General features: G+C 39.6%; 1 protein-coding gene across 6 annotated transcripts in view; it reads left to right on the forward strand.

The window, feature by feature from the left end:
* Positions 1-20806, forward strand: part of UGGT2 (UDP-glucose glycoprotein glucosyltransferase 2) — an 83981-nt gene extending 63175 nt beyond the window's left edge. For 2 of the 6 annotated variants that reach the window (XM_005516800.3, XM_088051244.1), the window contains 9 exons: positions 6807-6892; positions 10063-10161; positions 11333-11417; positions 11829-12011; positions 13256-13416; positions 13720-13834; positions 16657-16773; positions 17745-17889; positions 18786-20806. In XM_005516800.3, the coding sequence (XP_005516857.1) occupies positions 6807-6892; positions 10063-10161; positions 11333-11417; positions 11829-12011; positions 13256-13416; positions 13720-13834; positions 16657-16773; positions 17745-17889; positions 18786-18808 (1014 nt within the window). In that variant the 3' untranslated portion in view covers positions 18809-20806. Of the gene's footprint in view, positions 1-1149; positions 5479-6806; positions 6893-10062; positions 10162-11332; positions 11418-11828; positions 12012-13255; positions 13417-13719; positions 13835-16656; positions 16774-17744; positions 17890-18785 lie in introns of those variants that run through there. The other 4 variants (XR_015771845.1, XM_014251877.2, XM_088051242.1 and 1 more) reach the window with 4 other exon arrangements.
* Positions 20807-22039: the final 1233 nt, after the last annotated feature.

The raw sequence follows: 22039 nt of genomic DNA on the forward strand, positions 1-22039 counted from the left end.
GAATAAAAGTTCCCGCCACTTCCTGCTCGGTCTCTTGGAGGAGGAAAGTTCCGTGAATAAGCTGAGGGACAGTGTCCCAGGAAGAGAGAGCCTTCTTCGTCTTTTCCCTTTGTCCTTGCCATACCCCTCCCACCCCCTGTGGACTGCAGCTAGTCAGATGATTTTCCAGGGCTGAGAGCAAAAGGATTACCGCAGTTTGGCGTCTAAGGTGGGAGCTTGTTTTAAGGACAGAGATCCCATGAGCAGCTGGGAACCCACATGTAGATTGCACAAACTCTGGATTGGCAGCTACTTTGTTGCAGCGAGTTTCTTTTTGTGTAACCACAGCTAAAAAGGCAGGACCAACAGCCTTCCTAAGCCCAGGAAGGTTGGTCTCAGGACATCGATGACTTCCTGCACAGCCCTGGGCCAGCAGAGGACCCAGGAAAGGATGAGTGTGAGTGGCGCAGGTTCGCCACACAAGTTCATCCAGTGAAGCGCACAGCTGCGGGTTTTCCGGCTCTACCGCGCAGCAGCCGCGGGTCTTTGGTTTTCTCAGCGCTGCAGTTCAACAACCCCCGCACCTGCGATGGGGGGTGGGTGAACCCCTGACTGGCTCCCACAGGGGTAGGGCTGAGCCCCTCCCTGGACCCACTGCAGGTGGGGGTGGGCGGGGGGCCCAGGCAGTGAGGACCCTGGGGATGATGAAGAAGCTATACCCATAAATAGACACTATCAGTCCTTCTCTTACCAAAATATAAAAGAAATCTGTAAAGCCCAAAGAGAGTTTGGTAGAGGTAGTGAAATCCTTAAGGGAATGTGGAGAGCTACTTTAACATCTCATGTGTTAGTTCCAGCTGATCTCAGAGACCGATCTCAGAGTTCGATCTCTGGGAAAGCACATGGAAGGGATCCTTAAAAAGTCTCCTGGTTGAGCTCAAGCAAAGGACCCAGGGTGCAAAAGATGCAGATGATAATGAAATCACTTTTGAACATCTATGTGATGAGGAGATGTGGGCTAAACCTCAGGACCAGGCTTAGGTGCTAACAAAATCCATTTTAGATAAGATTTGTGGCGTGGCAGAAAAAGTTTTTAACCAATTGCCAACAGTTGAAACTCAGGGCAGCTGTGTTAATGTTAAACAGTTTCCCTCAGAAAGTTTTTTGCAGTTTGTCAACCGGCTTCGAGCAGAAATAAAAAGGCAAATGGAAGGACCAGTGGTGCAGGCAGAACTGATTAAGGAGATGGCTCAGAGGAATGCCAACGAGGCCTCCTGTCACAGGGTGATCCTGAGACTGCCCATTGATCCTTCACCTACCATGGCACAGATGATCAAGGAGTGTACCAAGAAAGCAGAGCTGTTTGGTGCACAAGCTGGGAGGCCGGGACTGACAAACCCAAGGACTGTGGCAGCAACAACATCAGGAATGAAAAAGCCACAGATGTCGTCAGAGCAGATCCAGCATATCACCTGCTTCCAGTGCAGAAGGCCAGCACACTTTGCCAGAGACTGTCCTCAAAGCCAGCACCAAAAGAAGCAATACCAAACAGAAGCAGTAGCCAACCAACAAAAAAACTGGAATTAGAGTGCAGCCCCGCCCAGCGCAATAATATAAATGTAGCAGGCCCCAAAGTGGGAAAAGCCTCTCTCTTAATTGATAAAGGGGAGGAAGGGAAGTGGGGTGCGGGATTGCAGAAAAATCATTTTATGGAACGCATGCCTAACAAAGTCTGGCAGCCTCACAAGCGATCCAGACTTGTAACTGCCAGAGCTTTTCTTTTCAGGTCTACTCATTGGACAGTTATTGGAGTGACCTGCTGGACAATTCACAAGACGTGACAGGACCGGATAGTGAGTATTTTGTTATTGGGGACACAGCACACACATTCATGGAGATTGAGGTGGCTCCCATGACAATCAAGGGAGACTTAACACACCTCACCCTCCTGCCTCATTACCCTCAGCCACCCTTCTATTTGGCCAAGGGGCAAATCATCACCCAGGCCATTCCTGTTCCAGCAGAGGTCCCAGTAGATGACAAAACACCTGGCATCTACTGGGCAGAAGTGGCTGGCGAGGATAAACCCATCATGGGATGCAACCTAACCCATGGATCAGATCATCTCCATGTGGAAGGGTTGACTGACACAGGGGCAGATGTGACAATCATACCTGAAAGGGTGTGGCCTTCACATTGGGAACTGCAACCCGTGGCTGGCAAAATCCAAGGTGTAGGAAGAGTGAAGTTGGCAAAAGTTTCTAAGAGCATTGTTCAAACTGAGGGGCCAGATGGGAAATTGGCCAGTGTCCATCCATTTGTCACTGACTACAAGTGCCCCCTGAGGGGGGAGAGACACCATGTCCCAGTGCGGGGGGTCAAACTAACCATCTCTGAGACTCCCCAGGATTTTTAGAAGCAGCCACTGTGGAGCGCCCTACCCAGAAGTTAACGTGGCTGGATGATAATCCAGTCTGGTTAAATCAGTGGCCACTCAGTAAGGAAAATCTCAGGGCGTTTGAAGAGCTCGTGGAGGAGGAATTTGCCAAAGGCCACATAGAGGAAACAACCAGCCCTTGGAATTCCCTGGTCTTTGTAACAAAGAAGCCAGGGAAGGATAAGTGGCTCCTCCTTCAGGATCTGAGGGAGATAAACAAAGTAATTGAGGACATGGGGTCACTCCAACCTGGGATGCCCTCCCCAACGATGCTCCCACAAAATTGGCAATTGGAGGTTCTAGACATCAAAGACTATTTCTTCCAAATTCCTCTACACCCAGCAGATGCACCACAGTTTGCTTTCTCGGTGCCTACCGTCAACTGGGAGGCCCCAATGAAACGGTACCACCAGAAGGTTCTGCCTCAGGGAATGAAATGCAGTCCTTCCATCTGCCAGTGGTACGTGGCTTCGTTGCTGTCCCCAGTGCATGCTGAAAAAAGGGAAGCCATCATCTTACACTAAATGGATGATGTGCTTGTGTGCTGCCCCAATGACACTATACTCCAACACACACTTGATCTAGTGGTTAAAGTTTTAACCTCTGCTGGATTCCAACTACAGGAAGACAAGGTTCAAAGGATGCCACCTTGGAAGTACCTGGGCCTGGAGATCACCACGTGGACAGTTGTCCTGCAGAAATTGGAAATTGTTAATAATCCCAAAACCCTAGCGGATCTCCATTCCCTGTGAGGGTCTTTGAACTGGGTCAGACCCTGGCTGGGTCTCAGTAACAAGGACCTGCATCCCCTGCTCAATTTATTGAAGGGGGACAGAGAGTTGGTCTCTCCCAGGGAACTGACCCCAGAGGCAAAAACTGCAATTGAAAAAGCACAAAGGGCTCTGACTGAGAGACAGGCTCATCACTATAAGCCTGAGCTGCCTTTCAAATTCATTGTCCTGGAAACTACCACGCTTACATGGGTTGATATTCCAGTGGATCAAAGGGCAGAGAGATTCACTCTTCATCATAGAGTGAATCTTCCTCTCCCACCAATGACCCAAAACCATCACCAAGCCACAAGAGCTGATGGCTCAGCTGATTCAAAAGGCCAGGGTAAGGCTGCGGGAACTGGCAGGTTGTGACTTCGTGTATTCACCTTCCGGTCAGACTCTCTGGAGAAGGCAAACACTCCCCTGAAAAACTGACCAAAGAGATGTTTGAGCACCTGCTGCAGAGCAATGCTAACCTCCAGTTAGCTCTGGACAGCTACAGCGGACAAATATCAGGCGATGCACCATCACACAAATTGTTTCATGAGGAATTCCACCTCGTTCCTCATGAGAAAAGGAGCCATAGGCCGCTCAAAGCTCTCACAGTGTTCACTGATGCGTCTGGAGCATCGCACAAGTTGGTGACTTGGAGAAATACACAGACTTCAGGAAGCTGATGTTGAGTTTGTGGAAGGGTCACCCCAGATAGCTGAACTGGCTGCAGCTGTGAGAGCCTTTGAGAAGTTTTTGGAGCCAATCAGTTTGGTTACTAACTCAGCCTACGTCTCAGGGGTGGTGTCCAGAGCAGAGCAGGCAGTTCTCAAGGACATCGAGAACAAACATCTCTTTAGGTTGCTCTCCAAACTAATTTAATTAGTTTCAACTCAAGAACATCCTTTCTAAGTGATGCATGTGAGGTCACATACTGATTTGCCAAGTGCAATCACACAAGGGAACTGCAGAGCTGATTCCCTTGTTGCTCCAGCTGAAAAGGTACGTCTTCCAGACATATTCCAGCAGGCTAAGCTGAGCCACCAGCAATACCATCAAAATGTGCCTGGACTGATTCGTCAGTTCCAGCTAACACGGAGTCAGGCTAAAGCCATTGTGGCTACCTGTCCCAGTTGCCAGCTCCATTCCATGCTGTCGCTGGGTATTGGGGTTAACTCCCGAGGCCTTGGGAGCTGCAAAGTGTGGCAGACAGACATTACATACATTTCCCAATTTTGGTTGCCTTAAATATGTACATGTAAGCACTGACACATATGCCTCTGCCCATGCAGGGGAAAAAGCTGTGCATGCCAAACAGCACATGGTGCAGGCCTTTTCAGTGCGGGGGATCCCTAGGGAAATTAAAAACAGATAATGGCCCAGCGTACAAATCCAAGGAGTTCCTGGAATTTGTCCAGCAGTGGGGAGTGGAACACAAAACTGGCATCCCCCACTCCCCCACAGGTCAAGCTGTGATTGAGTGTACACACCAGGCGCTCAAGTCCTAGCCAGGTAAAGTAGGTGGGACAGTGTGGATGTCGCCACAACAAAAGCTTTGTAAAGCTATGTTTACCATCAATTTTCTGAACTGTTCATTTGAAAACATGAGTCGCCTGGTGGTTTGGCATTTTAACAGTGGTGATCAATTTAAGTTGTCTCAGCGTCCACCAGTCTTAATCAGGGACCCAGAAACCTGGCAGACCAAGGGCCCTTATGAACTTGTCACTTGAGGGCGTGGCTACACGTGTGACCACCCCTACAGGCCCTTGATGGATACCTCAGAAATGGGTAAAGCCTTTTGTTCCCAAAAACCCAGCCCCAGCAGAAAGAGATGGAAAACAAGTGGCAGTCGCTTCCAAAAGAAGATGCCGCTGGAAAGAGGGAGAAGAAACCTTCCTGTCATGTTGTTACTGTCCAGCAGACACCCACTGACTGTTACTAGGCTTTAAAAATGTTCTTCCTTTTGGTGAAAACCTACCTCTCACTCAACCTCGTGATGAGCCCTATCCCAATTGTCATCTTGTTCACGCAGACTGGTTCAGTGAATTGTTCAAACGCTGGGGACTCATGGGGTGGTGGGCTTCAATTGTTAAACTCTGCTTTGAACTTTATATAATTAAAAAGGGAGAGATGTTGTATTGCATTAAGCTAGTTATATTTACACTGGAATGGTTTCTCCCTGTTGCTCCCCCCCAGGTCTGTAGCATGTCGGATCCTTCCCCTCTGTCCTCCCATTTGCTTTCACCCCACTGGCTGTAGCTTACTCTCCCCTACCCCCTTGCCCCCAGAATAAAAGTTCCTGCCACTTCCTGCTCTGTCTCTTTTTTTTCCCCCCTGGAAAGTTCTGTGAATAAACTGAGGGATGGTGTCCCAGGAAGAGAGAGCCTTCTTTGTCTTTTGCCTTTGTCCTTGCCATACCCCTCCCACCCCCTGTGGACTGCAGCTAGTCGGACGATTTTCTGGGGCTGGGAGCAAAAGGATTATGGCACAGGAGAGAGTCCAAAGGACTGCTCATCCCAGCTCATATATATTTGGATTTAAACCAAGAGAATGATCTCTTGAGACATCCATTTTTCTCCAGTGACTGAGAGATTTTACACTAAGTCCAGATTCCAGAGTGGAAGTCAAAATCAGGTGTGTTGAATTTTACCCTCAGCGACCAAATTTGTGTGAACAAAATTATGTTACTTTCATTAGATGTATCAAAAACAGCTAATGGAGCACCATTTATATTGAGGAGAAAGTTCCTCATAATACTATATATTTTCCGCTATTTTGTAAATATTTTAAAACGCCAGAGACGAGTCTCTTCCCCAGTCCTGTAACTGAAAGTTTCCAGAACCCAGAGAAAGTGTGTAAGACTGGAGCACAATGAGCCTGTCTTTATACCAGAGAATGGGTAAAAGGGAACCTAGTTTTCCTGTTTTGAACCAAAATAGGAATATTATTCTGTATGAAAGGTAGTATGTATTAAGCTTATAACTAGAATATGTAAGCTCTGCCATTCAGTTGAACTCTTGAATCACTTCAACTGATCTGTAGGATGGGGCTTCAAGAGCACTGGCTAAAAAGACGCATGATTTAATGTCAACAGAAATCTGTGTTAGCTTGACAGCATAAACATGTGAAATTAATATGATTAGAATCGAGTATGTTCACACATTCAGGGTGTAAGAAGGTATTTGGTTTTCAAAAGCAATCAGATTTCTTTTAATCAAGGAAATTGAGGTAGTAAATTAAATTAATCTTGAGCTTTTATAAGCATCTGGATACAACAGCAGAAATTGCTTAAGTTGGATGGGAGAGCTTATGATTCAGTGACAAATTTGTCACTTTCTCCTTGTGAGGAGCTCATGGGAATGACAATTTCCTTTGAGCTAAGTTCCATTGTGAGGTGCTGGATCACAAACTCGTGAGGGAGGACAATGAGATAAAATTTGCCACACTTGTAGTTATTGTTTGCATAAAGATGTGCAGAGGGCTTGAAATGTGCTGGCTGATTTATTAATCACCATATTTAGTGGCTCTAGCCACTTAGTACACCGAAGTTAGATATCACAATGCAAGTAGTAATTACTATCAACTACTTTTCCAAGTTGCACAAAGGTATTTATTTTACTGACTAGGTACAGAAAAAGCCTGATAAAGTGAATGAAGAGCTTCTTACAGATGGAACAACAGGAAGAAAAGGAAAGGTGGAATCAATTGCAAGGTAATGCATAATTTGCTTCTAATTCAGCTGTTCCAGGACACGTATTATTACTCATAGCAAGTAAATTTTCTTACTTGATAGTGACACAAATGTGTAAAAAGGCTCTCCAAGGCATTTATAACGTAAATAAAAAGGGGGAAAGACAAGTTGTAATGTCTTGTAAATCTCTTTTTTTTATTCCCTTCTTAATCCCTCCTTTGCATTTCCAGTTTCTCTTCATTTTCTCCTTTGGCTATTTTTTTTTTTCATTTTGCTGTGGCAGGGAATCAGTCTCAATGTGAAAATCTCAGCCAGTTATGTGGTACTCAGATATGTCAAACTGAACATCAAAAAGCAGGCCAATGCTGCTTGTCTGCTCCTAGACTTAATTTATGGAACCTCAAGAAGTGTTTTTACCTCTTACTTTAAAGTTTTTCTGTAAGTAATTGTAATAAGCACCTCAAGTATTACATTTGGGGCTAATACTTTTGTAGTACTTCTAATTTGTTGTTGTGAACAAGACTCAAAAAAGGTTTTCTTAAGTTTTCAGTAGCTTGGGCAATGGTTGTCAGTCACAGACTGCTTAAGAAAATATAGAAAATGCATAGCAGTTCTACTTTATCTACTAGTCACTTGGCTCCAGTCAGTCCTGTACACACACATCTCTTGGTAGATCCAGGATTGACTTCTGTTCCATCTTTAAAATGTCTCATGATAAGGCTTCTTCTGCTACAAGTACCTACAGACCTAAGACTAAATTGAGTCTCTGCTGCTGATTTCATGTTTATCGACATTTATCCACAGATTATTTTACTGTTACAATACAATAGAATTATATAATGTTAAGGGTTGGGAGTGCCCTTAAAAATCATCTAGTATCAAGCCCCCTACCATGGGTAGGAACACCTCCCACTAGACCAACCTGTTCTAATGTCTAACCACCCTTGCACTAAAGAATCCCTTCCTTCGATCTAACCTAAATTCCCCCTTTTTCAATTTGTACCCATATTGACTGGATTCAGAAACCCTCCCAGACTACATGCTACAATGCTACAACTCTCAAAAATTTCTTCCACACTCGACTCACATTGCAGCACAAAGGTGCCTCCTTTGAAGAATGATGTTAGTTGAAGGAATTTTTCATTGACTTCAAGCTTCCCTCTTCTAATTGGCTGCATCAAAGGATGTATGTGCAGAGATCAAACTCTTAACTCCCTCTAAGAAGGTTACAAGGCCAGAGATCTCTGAGTCTTCCAGGTCTTGCCTTTTATCACAGTGCCATTCATCATGCTCTGAGCTTGGCTGGACCAAGGAAGGAAGCTTCTCAACCAGTGAAGTTTATTTACTCTTCCCAGTGATTCAAGGTTGTGGCTGAAGGGCATGATTTGAAGCTGTCAGCCTCTTGCCATCTAGGATCTTGTCAAATACCCTTCCTTTTTGTTATCCCAGAATGAAAACAATATCCACCAGCACACTGTTCACTGCAGGGACCCACGTGTGCTCTAACATGGGAGATGTGCATGCCACTTTGCCCAAACCCTTTCATGCTTGAGCTGCCCTTCTCCAACTGACTGCTTTTCCCATGTGACCTTACAGGTCAGCCCAGCAGCTCTGGGAGATTCCTGCTTTCTGTAAAGCTTTGCAGAACCAATATTTCCAAGATCCTTGCATCAAACCCCGATTTTCTTTTCTCACATGTGATGGCTCCTTTACAAAAGCTTGACGTTCTTTCAGTCCTGCTATCACTAAATATAAGACATGAGACAAAAATGAAGAAAGGAGACAGACTGCTTGGATCTGTGAACTGCAGTCTGTTTAGCCTTTGAGAATGCAGTGCTGGTTGAGAGCTTGTCTGTCTTCCTTGAAGATGCCATACCATGCAGACAATGCCACTTCATTGATGTCTCTTTCTTTCACCATGCCCGAGTGAAAAGAACACGGGTTTCTCAAAAGATTATTCACACCACTTAAACACATTTCAGCCTCTCAGCTATTTCTAAGGTTTCAGCTTTGTATCAGTGGAGTGATCTGAACTCTTTTGAATACATTGGAGATCTGAGACGTGTCTCATTTGCTCTTAAAGATTATGAGGATACCTATTTTTTACACTTTCTAAAGGATACTTTTAAAAGGGATATAACCAGAAGAAAAAGTAATAGGAGTGACTCATGCAATCTAAGTGTGTGAGGAATGACTCACCTCACAAAAAAGACTATTGTGGTAAATTTCCAACAGTATCAAATGGCTTGAAAACCATTTGATAACTGTAGCCAATCTGGCTCTGCAGTTCTGAGATCTCTGAAGCAGTGCCTGAGGGAGACTGCAGCCACCATCCCTTGCCTCTATGTGCTGGAAGGCACGTGATTAAAAACCAGCCCTGGTAGACTTTGGTATTCAACACAAGCAAAGAATGCTGTGCAGCAGAAACAAAAACCTCTGTACAACATACCTCAAATACACAGGTTAGCTTATAGGGAAAGAAATCAGAGTAATCTGAAGAATTCAACAAGTGTTACAAAAAACACTGGGAAATCCTGTCACCACAGACCTCTGAAGGTTGAGTATTCAGGGAAAGGCTATAATTCCTCAACCTTGTAATTTGCTGTTGGGGTGCACTGGGCTAAATATGTGATTTGGCCTTGCATGGCCATCTTTTTCTTATGCTCAGTCTGTATTTTAGAGGATATATTCAGTTTAACTACCTATGGGGCTGTGCAGACTTCCTTCACTTCCAGAATATACATTGGTTGTTCTGTTGTAGAATGCATGTGGATGAAGCTTGGAAAAGAACTGGTTCTGATTTTAAAAATATTTTAAAAATTACTAGTTCTCAAGATATCCAGATCCTGCATTTCTGTTTTTTTTTTTTTAATTTTTTTTTTTTTTTACTTTGATAAAACATGGAGTTCTTGTCAAATTTGGGTTCTGTTTGAATGGAAATGCTGGAGAGTGCCAGTTGTTTTTGTATTGCCATTGTTTGTCCTGAATGACTGGGTATGACATTTTGCTCCCAAAAGATTGTGGTATCATAGGTGTGTGCAGGGGAAGTAGAATGTAAGTGTATTTGTTTCCTGCAGGACGTGTATTTCTTTTGTATATATTCATATTTTTGATTCTCTGTGAGCTTAATGATAATTTTGTTGGATTTTTTTCTGCTGAATGTTTATATAATTATTTATAATAATTCTTAGATTTTCAGAAGAAACGCCAACAGATAAGAAGGAAAAGAAAAGTGATATTCTTAACGTTTTTTCTGTTGCTTCAGGCCATTTATATGAGCGTTTTTTAAGGTAAGGAAAGGTAAAAGGGGAAACAAGGATTTCATAGCAATACTCTACATTTTCTTAGTATAAACTAAGCAACCTAAAGAAACTGACTTTTTAAACAACATCCAGATAAATTTTCAAAACAAAGAAAAATTGTATACAGTGAGGACTAAATTAATCTTTAAGAACAAAGTGATTCAACTTACAGATGTTAAAAAATACCATTATCCTTTGAAGACAGAAAATGTCTTTCATGTGTGAAGTAAAAACACAAAAGATGAAGTTCAGCCTCTCTGTATAAAGACAAAAGAAAGTGACTTCATTAGAATTGTATCTATTTGTATTTAGTTCAGACTGTATTTACTACATGCACATGTGGCCTTACTTATCTCAGGGTCCTTTCAATGAGCAGTGAGTGCTGTTACAGAATTCTTGCAGTGTTGCCTGATCTTTTCACAACCATCTCTGTTACTTTTTCTGATTTGAGCACTGGTTTAGTGATTTGATTGCTGAGTCATCTGAAGTTTGAGCATCGTTTCTTTCCTTCAGCCTGCAACCACCTTCATAAAGGGAAAGACATTTTTATTTTAAAGGAAAAAAAGTTATCTTAAAACATCCTACCTGCTGTTCTGCCTTATTTTTGAGTTCGTTATGCCTTGATTTCTACGGCAGATTTGACCTCTTGTAAGTTTGTAAGGCACTGCTTATCTGTCTGGTTGCACCAAGCAAAGGCCACAATAGTGAAAAAGAATTGAACCCAAAATAGTGATTCTTACAGTTATTCAGGGTTTTCAGAAGAGGATCTGACTTGAACTTTGTTTTTTTTCTTTTCAGCAGCCTATTAAACTCAACCAATAAATTCTAAGATAAGTTATTTCAGTAGCCAAGTTAATATAAGGCACTAACCATTATTCTAATTTTGTCAGGCGCTTCTCCTAGAATAAAACATGTTAATAGATCCACTTTTGAAATTGTTCTTTCTACTATTGCTTAGGCAATCTGGATCAAATAAGGCCATCTCAACGTGCCCTTGAACACATGCTGTTTAAAGCTTTTAATTGGAAGTAGATAAAGATTTCAACTTAAATTGGGTTAAAGAAATTATAGTTAGAGAGTTTTAGTATTTTCTAAGTTCAGTTGAAATTAAATGACCTGTGTGTATTTGTTTGTTTAATGTAGACTTATATTTCCACAGAATTATGATGCTTTCTGTCCTGCGTCATACCAAAACACCAGTTAAATTTTGGTTTCTGAAAAACTATCTCTCCCCAACATTTAAGGTAGGAGGAACATTATCCTCTTTTTTTTCCTTAAAATTTTAAGTAATTTTTTTTTAATTGCAATTGACTAATTATGTAATTCAAATTTAATTTTCACAATGGAAAATAATCCCTGAATCTATTAAATACCAGTGATAGGTATAAGGTTTTTCTCTTCTGAAACATGAAGCCCACTGATAAATTATAATTTATTCTCTTCTGATAGTCTCCAGGAGCTTGCATGAAATGCTATTTCTGTTGGTGTAGCTGAGGATTCTGCTAAAACTAAGGGATCATTTTAAAACAATAAATAATGGAGTCAGTAAGGCCAGCACAGCTGCAGCTGCATTGGAGCATTCATTCCTTTTCCTTTTGAGTCCTTGTGTGTCTCATGTATGTGAACCTGAGCTCTTCTTTTTGCTCTTCTTCTAGGATGTAATTCCTCACATGGCTAAAAAGTATGGGTTCAAGTATGAGTTGGTCCAGTATAAGTGGCCCCGATGGCTTTACCAACAGACAGAAAAACAAAGAATTATCTGGGGCTACAAAATTCTTTTCTTGGATGTTCTTTTCCCTTTGGCCGTGGATAAAATAATATTTGTTGATGCTGACCAGGTAAGAAAAAATAATGGCATATAGCTGTATGAGGAATTTGGGCTTAAATTGATCCAGTTTCATTCTCCGTGGCCATTTTATTTAGATGTTGGTCTCAAAAGACTGCTGCAGTTGTACAAACAGAACCAGTGCTGTTGCAGAATGTAAATGTAAATGTAAATTTTACTTGTCTTCAGTCATGTGGACATTGAGTTTCCCTACACTGAGTTGTCCTAAATTGTCTGGGTGGAGAGAAAGGCACCTGGAGAGATGTGTGCGATTGTAAAAGCATTTCACTGAAAGCATATTGAAGTGATTCCATCTCTGGACTGATTGTAAGAGGAGTTCTCCACTATGGCCAGTGTCTGAGGTGATTTGGAGCATTTCTAGATGGCTGAAATTCTCCAAGATTAATCCTATCTTTATTTTAAATTTGCATGCATTCCTTTATTCGGGAATGAACATTGTATAATGTACTGAAAGGCAAAGTGCTGTCTCAGGTGAGGAATTGAAGAGTTTATCACAAGGTTATTAAAAACCTTAAGACAATTCAGATTTATTTTGATCCTTTTCCAAAGCTTGAGAATAAATTAAATTTAGTTGTAGCAATGCAGACTGCAGCTCTTTGCAATTTCACCTGGATACACCATCTGGGAACAGAGGTTGTCTGTCCTAACTACTATAAGGACTTCTCTGTGCTCCTAAATTGCTAAAACTTTTCTTTATCACTGATAAATTAGATAAGTGGGGCTTGATGGAAGAAGGATTGATTAGCAAATAAAGGGCACTTGTGAAATGTCATTAAAACCTCTTTTTGAAAGTACTTTACCATTAGATACAAGGATTTTTCAAATGATGCAATAATTTTGGAGTGCCCAAGTTTGGTAACAAATAAGGAGGATTCTTTACAAGGGACATGATTGGTAGATTTCAAAAGTTATGTTTTTTAATTAAGGAATTTTATATTGTGCAAGCAGAAACACTGGTCTGTGAATTTAAAAAAAATACTGTCAGTTTTATATAATTTACTCAATAAATGTGTTACACAGATGGTCACTGTTAATAATATAATAAAAAATAATACATAATATTTTTCTTGAACAATAATTTGGTAGATATCTCCCAGTGGAACAGTTTTTCTATAACCTACTGTTGTAGCATCTGAGGGGTTTTTTTAATTAAAATTAAATACTGTAAAGCCTGCTGCAATACCTACCCTCATAGAAACACTACTAAATTATAAAAATGAACATATTCTTGTTTAGATTGTGAGAAGTGACCTGAAAGAACTCAGAGACCTAGACCTAAATGGAGCTCCCTATGGATACACTCCTTTCTGTGACAGCCGCAGAGAGATGGATGGGTACCGCTTCTGGAAATCGGGATACTGGGCTTCACACCTCGGGAAAAGGAAATACCATATTAGGTAGGACAACCACTTACACACTTCTTGTGCAGTCTGTGAATTTGATTAAAATCTAGGTGTTGGTATTGATCACTGAGGCATTCAAGAGCCATTCTCAGTAAGAAATGAATAAGGCAGGAGTTCTGATGACATATTGATTTCACCATTTTATGGTAGTTTCAGCCACTTTGTAAAGAAAAATATTCCTTCAGGATGGGATTTCTTGTTACTTTTATTACTGTTATCAAAAAGAAGGTGAACCCCACCCCCCCCCCCACCCCCCAGAAATCTTACTCCCTTTTTTTAATCTTTTGTTCCTTTTAGTGCCTTGTATGTTGTGGACCTGAAGAAGTTCAGGAAGATTGCAGCTGGAGACAGGCTTCGGGGCCAGTACCAGGCTCTTAGTCAGGACCCAAACAGTCTGTCAAATCTAGATCAGGTATATATGGCTTTGAGCATTTTTGGATTTATTTTCTTTATCTTTCTCAGTATCTATGGAATATCTTGTATCTCAACATAAATGTTACATAATTCCAAAACGATTTGCCATTTTCTACTGGTTTGGCCCATTTCCAGGAGTGCATCTGAGCAGAGCTCAGAAAACTGAACACTGATGATTATTTTTAATTTAAAAAATGAGGAAAAACCCCAACTTACAAGACTTTTCAGCTTTATTTGTAGTTGTTCTGTGTGCATTTATGTTTTTTCTGATGATAACTCTATATTCTGATAATGGTAATTATATTCTTGTTTAAAAATAGCTTGTTTCCTTTTTCTTCTTTCTTTTCCATTAACATAAATTAAATTTTCTTTTGTAAGTTAACTGCAAATGCACCCTGGTGGTTGCTGAACATGGTCACCCTGGGGTGACTGGAGTTTGTCTCACTTTGAGTGAACCTCAGAAGGCTTCATAACTGAAATTGTCCCTGCTTTTGGTGTTTTCCTTGTGAAATTACTAAAGCACAGAAGATTTTTACCCGCCTCTAGCAGCAACAGGATCCCATGGTAGCAAAGCCCACATTGCTCAGTGCCTTTCCACACCCCTGTTCTGCAAGCAAGTTTGTGTCTTACATAAAGACATTATTGCCATTTGCATTTTTTTTTTCCAGAAATAAAATTTGAAAATAGCAGTTGTTACGATACTGGACAAAGAAAAGTGGAAATACAGCTACACTAAAATCTCAGGCTAGACTGGACACCTGAAGCTGAAGCAGCCTGTAGCTGTATGTTAAGAGCAAAAGGCTGATATAACAGCAGCAGAGTTCACATTTTCCTGGACAACAGAATGGATTACAAGCCCTGATCACACATGCGGAGTCCTGATGTGATAGAGCTGTGTGTTCTCCAAACACAGTCTTACCCACATGTACAAGGTCTCTTTCAGAAAGACCTTTTAAGATTCAGAGGTTACGGGGTTTCCACCATAACGCTGGTTTTCAGAAAATTGCTTTTATCTAAAGTTCTCAAAATATTAAAACTTCGCATTTTAAGATTGTTATTTTTCCAATTACAGCTTTAATACATGAGAGCATGTATCTCATGTAAGCCTATTGGATCAAATCAAAAGCCACTTAAGGACCAGACGTTAAGGTAGCTAAAACTTGGCAGAATGGAATTGGAGCTACTTTGGAAAGTGAATATTTCAAAATAATGTTTTCATCATAATCTGGTTTGATTGTATTGATACGAACTACTTGCTGACTTCATTGCTACTTCTTACACAAAATACAGCAATACTCCTGGAAGTACAAACCACAGTGCATGTATTTGAGACCTGGAGAGCTTTCATCTACCAATAAGGATGCATTATAGCTCTTCTATTACTGTTTTCATTTTAAATACCTGTCTGGAGTGCTCACTGCCCTTTTCAATGAAGCAGCAATCTCAGCTGGCTGCTAATCTGCCAGCAGTGCCATCTTCATGGGTGGTAGTTAAGGTCCTTAAACCACAAACAGAAGTAGATAGAAGGGGAAATGGTGATTTTAAATGCCAAGTAGAATAAGTACAGAACTCCTAGGGAGAAAAAAATTACACATCATAAAAACTAGACTTCCAGTACAGTAATTTTGTTCAGAGGGTTTTTTGTATTCATTCATTTTTTTTAATTTACTTTAAATCCTGAAAATAACAGCTGACTTTCTACTTTTTACTGCATGGAACAATTTTAAAATTCAAAGCTTCTAAAAGTACTGTAGCAACTCAGGAATTGTGATTTCATTTGGAAAGTCAGAGAGGCACAACAGAATACCAGTCTCTCTTCTTTTGGAATTGAAATGGAGATAAACCATTCCAAATGGTGATAAACTATCTTCCAAAAATTACACATTTTTAAAAAAAAATAAAGCATTCTAATGAATGTTGAATATCTTGGCTCTCCATATGCTTATATTTGATGTAATTTTTCAGTACTTATTTCTATATTTTAATTAAATTACACATCTTTCATAATGTAGCAATATGGGCTATTTTATTCTTTCATGTTTAGCAATGTGAATTGGCAAAATAAGATGTGACTAATACTTGACACTAATACTGACATTTCTTCTAAAATATAATGTAAGAGTTGCACACGTGAGGGAGCTTACAAATGGATGTACCAGTTATTGCCCCTGGTGTTTGTAACTCTGGCCAGAGTAGGTGCAGCAAGCGACTGCCTGAGGCGTTTCTTATTTATAAACAGTGTTCCCTGCTTTCAGCCAGGTCTTTGTTCAGAGTTTTCATGATGAGACTACCTATGCAATAAAGGTAAAAAAAAACCCAGAAGTGAAGTAAGGAACATGACCAGAAAGCAGTTAAAGCTTTTCCTTCTCAAGTTCATGTTTCTGGAATCCATTTTCCTAGAAGTTATCTCAATTTAGAGTAGTGGCATAATCCTGTGTTATATGTTTTTTGAGTCAGGGTGCTTTTTTTTCAAATTTAAAGAATGGAAAGCTGGTTTGAGTTTTGTTTTTAGAAGTATTTATGGTATGACAGGCAGTATCTGAACCAGGGGATGAGACAGAAGTATTGCTTATGTCAAGCTAAGGGACAACAGATGTAAGGACCAGAAAAAATTGCTTGACAGATGAGAGGTGAAACTGGCCATCAAGATGAGCATGAATAAGTATTCAATCTACTTGGAAAAGAGCTAGGTGAGCCCTTAGAAGAAAATGTAAGAACAATTTGCAGAAATGGTAATAGCAAAAGTACTTTTAAATAGCAGCTTGATAATCACTTACATTACATTCAATGCTAATATATGATTCTACAAAATTTGTGCAGGATCTTCCCAATAATATGATTCATCAAGTAGCCATTAAGTCTCTCCCTCAGGAGTGGCTTTGGTGTGAAACCTGGTGCGATGATAAATCCAAGAAAAAGGCTAAAACAATAGACCTGGTGAGTTGATCCTGACTTAAATGAGTTGTACAGATTAACAACTTTGCTGTGTTTTCTGGGGCTTTTCAGATTAAGTGTGTGTCATGTCATGAAGGCAGCCTTGCTGAAAGGCACTGCAACATTCCATCCCTTCCCCTGAAACATTTTCTCCTCTGAGACTTTCCCAACTTGCTCTGTACCAAATCTGCCTAAATTAAAGCTGAAAACTGTACTAAAAAATTAAGTGATGTTGTCTCTTAATCAGATGGGATTAAGGCTCTTCATGCCCATACATGTATTTTCCTTACAATTTCTCCATAGCCAAGTAACTGGAACTGTGAGGAAGTGCTGTTGCTTGGCTCTATGGGCTGCTGTCATTCTCCCCACACAGAAGGTTCCTTGAGAACCTTAACATTATCATGGTTTTCTTGGTGTGGTTCATTGCTATAAACAGGAGATAAAGCAAAGTTTTAAAAGTATAATGCTCAGGACACTATCCAAGTTTAGAAAGAAGAAAAATTTCTATACTGTCTATACTATACTTCTTTCTTTGGGAATAGAAGCAGAGACAAAAATATTTTTCCTGTCATTATTACCCCCACTCAATTTTTCCCCCCATTTAGACTTTTTGACAACACACACACACTATTTGTGATGCTTTAGATACAATTTGAAAAAAAAAGTTTTGTATGTAAATAGTTTTGTTTTCTTTGTGTCTTTACAGTTGTTAGAATGAGTTTGTGCTCTAAAGACAGGTGCTCTCTGTTCAAAGCCCACTTCAGGTTCAGTTTCAATGTGCCAATGTCAATCTTGCCATTTAGTCTAAATCTTGGTCTTAATCTAAATCTTAGTAGTCTTGTACCAGCCATGTCTATGCTATACTTACAGTCAGCAAAAAGAAAAGTATTTACAATTCATTTGAGCTAAATTCTCTGAAAAGGTGTTATTTTCACATTTGCTTTGTTTACATCTAATATGTTTTAAACTTTCAGTGCAACAACCCCCAAACCAAAGAACCAAAACTAAAGGCTGCTGCCCGGATAGTTCCTGAATGGGTTGATTATGACTCTGAGATCCAAAACTTAATACAGAAAATTGAAAGAGAGAAGAAAAATCTAACATCATTATTTCAAAAAGGTAATTTACATGCATATTCAGCTGTTAGCTTTTAAAAATTAAATATTAGTCTAGTTGAAATTGAGATTGGGGTCAGTAGGCACAAATCTTTTATTTGTGTAATTTCCCTTTTCCTTGGAGAAATGGTGTGGGGATTGACAGCTGTGTGATGCTTCTTTACACAGGAGTTTCGCTGACAGGACAAAAGCTCTTGTTTCATGCCAGAATCTAAGAGAAAGCTCAGTGGTGTCCTGTTCCTGGACCTTGAACACAACCAATAGTCACACATAATTTTAGCCACAAATATTAAATAAAGCACATTAGCTTAGACTTCACTTGGATTATCTAAAGCTCATGTCTATTAAGCAGTAGAGAACTCTGCATCTCTCAGTGTAGGCTTATCTATCCAGGCCTTTTTGCACTAGACTAAATTCTATTTTAGTTAGTCTGGGGGTGGGTTTTGGTTTCTTTGTTTGTTTGGGGTTTTTTTCAACTAAAATTGTTTTAAACTGAATTAGTTAAATAGCATGAAAAACCCAGACAAACAAAACCCAAAACCAAAACAACCAAACACACATACAGGACTCCCAATAAGACTTGACTTCTTGGACTAATGTGAAACAAAATGAAAATATGATCTCAGCTCTCAGTGTCTAAGAAAAAACTTAGCAGATAAACATTTAAAAGTCTTAAGTGGAGGAACAAATTCACTTTTCCTTATAAAGTTAATTCTTAGTGGGTTTTGTTCTTTGTGAAAGCTTCTGGTCAGCTTGTAGCAAGGCTCCAAAAATGAAGTTCATGTTGCTGAACTGACTGATTAGCAGGAAGAGGAAAGTAAAGGGCTTTTTTCACATCTTACAAAGCCAGGCACTGTCTTTATGTAACTCTTCTGTGTATTTTTCCCCCTTTGGTTACAGCTCTCAAGCATGATGAACTCTAGCACCGCCCGTGACCAGCAACGGTGACAGCTCCAGCGTCTTCTGGGAAGGACTGAATGGAATTTACAGCTGTTACACTGACACTATTTGCAACATTCTTTAATGTAAAGTTAAATATTTTATAACTTAAAGTGCTATTTAAAACATTTTAAATGCAATAAAAAAATGAGAGATATACAGGTACCTGGGAGTTTGGGGTGTTTTAACTGGTATAGAGCTGCTTTCCCAATGGCTTTGCTTTTCTTTTCCTTCTTTAAAGTACAGATTGCCCAGGGGACTGGAATATGAAGATGTGTTCAGCATTGTCAGTCTGGGAGGACACACACATTAAATACGTACTTGAAAACTGTTTTGTGCATATTCCATGCATTAGGCTATCGTATATAAATATCAAAAATTTTGGTTATATGCCCATAGTTTTGTCTCTCAAAAAATGCTGTGGTCACAAGAAAGAATTCCATAAAAAATATGATGTCTAATTTAGACAAAGATAACTCCATGTGGAACCTAAAGCAAGGAATGACACTCTTCATTTATTATGCAGGATTGCTGCACTCTTACAGATTTTTAAAACTGATTTTTGATTCTTAGGCTCCTTTTGGCCACTTAAATAGTGTGTGATAAAATTTCATTATGGTTTTGGTTGAGGTGATTTTCCAGCCAGCATACATTGCATCAGAAGGTCAGTAACTGAAAGCTGCTTCTACTCACTTTTGATGATCCTCATCCTGTTTATAACTGAAAATAAAATAATAAAATACATGAGTATTTTTTTACTTTATCAGTGGTGTCTCCTGTAATTTTCTAAACCTGTACTCACAAAACTGTTGCTTTAATGGGATACTGACATTTTGATCCCACAAAAATTGCAGTGAAAAGTTCTTGCAATACACGTTATTTGAAAATGGGGAATTTGTGTCTTGAAGTGAAATCTAGTGCCTTAAATACAGACCCTGTTGTTCAGGCTGTGCTGGTTTCAAAATGGGATTGGATGAGACCACACATTCTTTTAAGTCTTCCAGTTAAAATGCTTGAAATTATAAAAGACCAGGTAATTTGCACTAAATGGGTGAATCAGTAAGGATTGCACATTATTTCCTTAGCAGCAAATAATTGAATAAACAGTAAGAAATTAAGCAGATTTTGTATCCATTGTCATTGTCCTTGGCTGGTGGTTATTTAGAGTTTCTTACTGTAAGAGCAAGTAGTTAAAATCACATATTGCTGATATATTTCAAGCCTTACTACTAAGGAATGTAAGAGATGCAGATTTTTTTATGGCTCTTAATATTTCCTGCGGTTTTACCTTCATGTATTTTGAAGAGTTTTTAACATGTCACATACAGATTTTTAAATGTCTTCCTTTGTATGAAGTACCCAATGGATTATTTCCTGTGTAACCCAATAGCAAAAGTCAGTAATGCCTAATGTCAGTTCTCTTTATGTCTGTCCCATTTCAGTGCAGGAGCTGTTTTGTCATGCTTGTTCTCTTAATTACTTCAAGATATCATGCAGCAAGTCAAAAATACTTGAACATAAACTTTAAATTGATTTTTTGTATCACAGAGATGGACTTTAGCAGCTGCCTATGCACCATTAGTATAAATTTCATGCACAACAAGGAAGTAACTGATTTCCCACAGCAGCGGACAAAACCCCCCTACCATAATTTAACTGTTTGCTGCATTATTTTATTTCGTTTTAAAAATATTTTTCGGAGCTTATACTTCCATCCTGCTGCCTGACCCTGCAGCAGCATTTCACATGGCTCTGCCTTGGTATTCTAAGCTTGAAGCATATATTGGAAAATGTGCTTTAGGACAGAAGTTAAAGGTTCTTCAAGAAACCTTAGTTCTCTTTAATTATGATTATCTGTGTGAGAATATTATGCAGTATAAAAAGTGGATAATTCATGTTCATTTTCTCTGTAGCATCTTGTTCTTTTTAAAATTGGATTACCTTTACTGGCTTTGAAAAAATAAAGTTCTTTAAATACTGTCTCCTTGAGATTGCTTAAATGATTAGAATTTTATAAATGTAATTTGCTGGAGGTATTTTGAAGATGTAAAAGGTTTCATACAATTTTCTACAGTGTTTTATATATTTGTACAAAATCTTTGAGTGTTTTTTTCCTGCATAATACTACTTTCAAAGAAAGCTCTTTTTTTGAGACATACAATGCTTTATAAAATAAGAAAGGTCACACATATTTTTAAAGATCTCTTTAAGGCAGCACTTTGAGGCATTAGCATGTCATTATGTTGTTAATACTAAATCCATGGATTGCCTATGTTGTACAAAATATTAAAAGGTATCACTGGAGAAAAAAAGGATTATTTTTTCTTCTCCCTTTTTGTATTACACAATAACCATTCCTTTTGTATTCCTTTGTATAACACAATAACCTACTTGGTTAAAAAAGCCAAAGAAAAAAATAACGGCAGCAAGTCCTCAACTGTCTTTCATCTATAGAAAGTGTTTTTGCAGGGAAGCAACAGCAGTGTTCAAAACAAGGCCTCTGCTGTGAGCTGAGGTGTGGAGATGCAGAGAGAGCTTATTTTTTATTTCCAGTCTGTATGCTCTGCCCTGTGAAAGGGAAGAAAACACATCCTGGTTTAGAGTATTGCCAAAACATGGTGCAACTCAGTAAATAAGCAAAAGAATATTTGAACTATTCAAATGAAAGGTTTTTACAATTTATATTCCTATTACAGTATATTTTCTATGTCTTGATCTTCTTGAGATCAGCTGGTAAGTTTAATAGAAAATTGACAAACCAGACATTAGTGCAGTATTGTTTATGAGCCAGAGCCTAAGTATTAAAAATATTTCTCAGTAAGGTTCCTTTTAACCCATTCCCTAAATCAAGTACTTGCCTTCAGTCTGAGACTTCATGGAATCACAGGATACCCAGGCTGGAAGGACCTCAAGAATCAGCTGGTCCAGCCTTCTTTGGCAAAAGCACAGTCCTGGCACCCAGTCAGGCAAATCTTAGTGTCCAGCATTGGGGAATCCAGCATTTCCCAGGGATATTCCAAGGGCTGGTTGTTCTCACCGTGAAATCAGCACTCTACACAGCTTCTACAATTGCTGTAGTTGACTACTGTAAATCCAAGGTTCTTCTGCACACAGAATGTGGCTGCTTCTTCCTCTCATCTCCTGCCTGCAGAAGTGCCCTGTGCATTTCTGCACAGCTCCAGCTTCAAACCTGAAAAGCAGGGTGAGGAAAGAAT

Source organism: Pseudopodoces humilis, chromosome 2 (assembly GCF_049639895.1).
Source record: "Pseudopodoces humilis isolate 2021_Gansu_Grassland_sample_001 chromosome 2, ASM4963989v1, whole genome shotgun sequence".
Classification (NCBI taxonomy): domain Eukaryota; kingdom Metazoa; phylum Chordata; class Aves; order Passeriformes; family Paridae; genus Pseudopodoces; species Pseudopodoces humilis.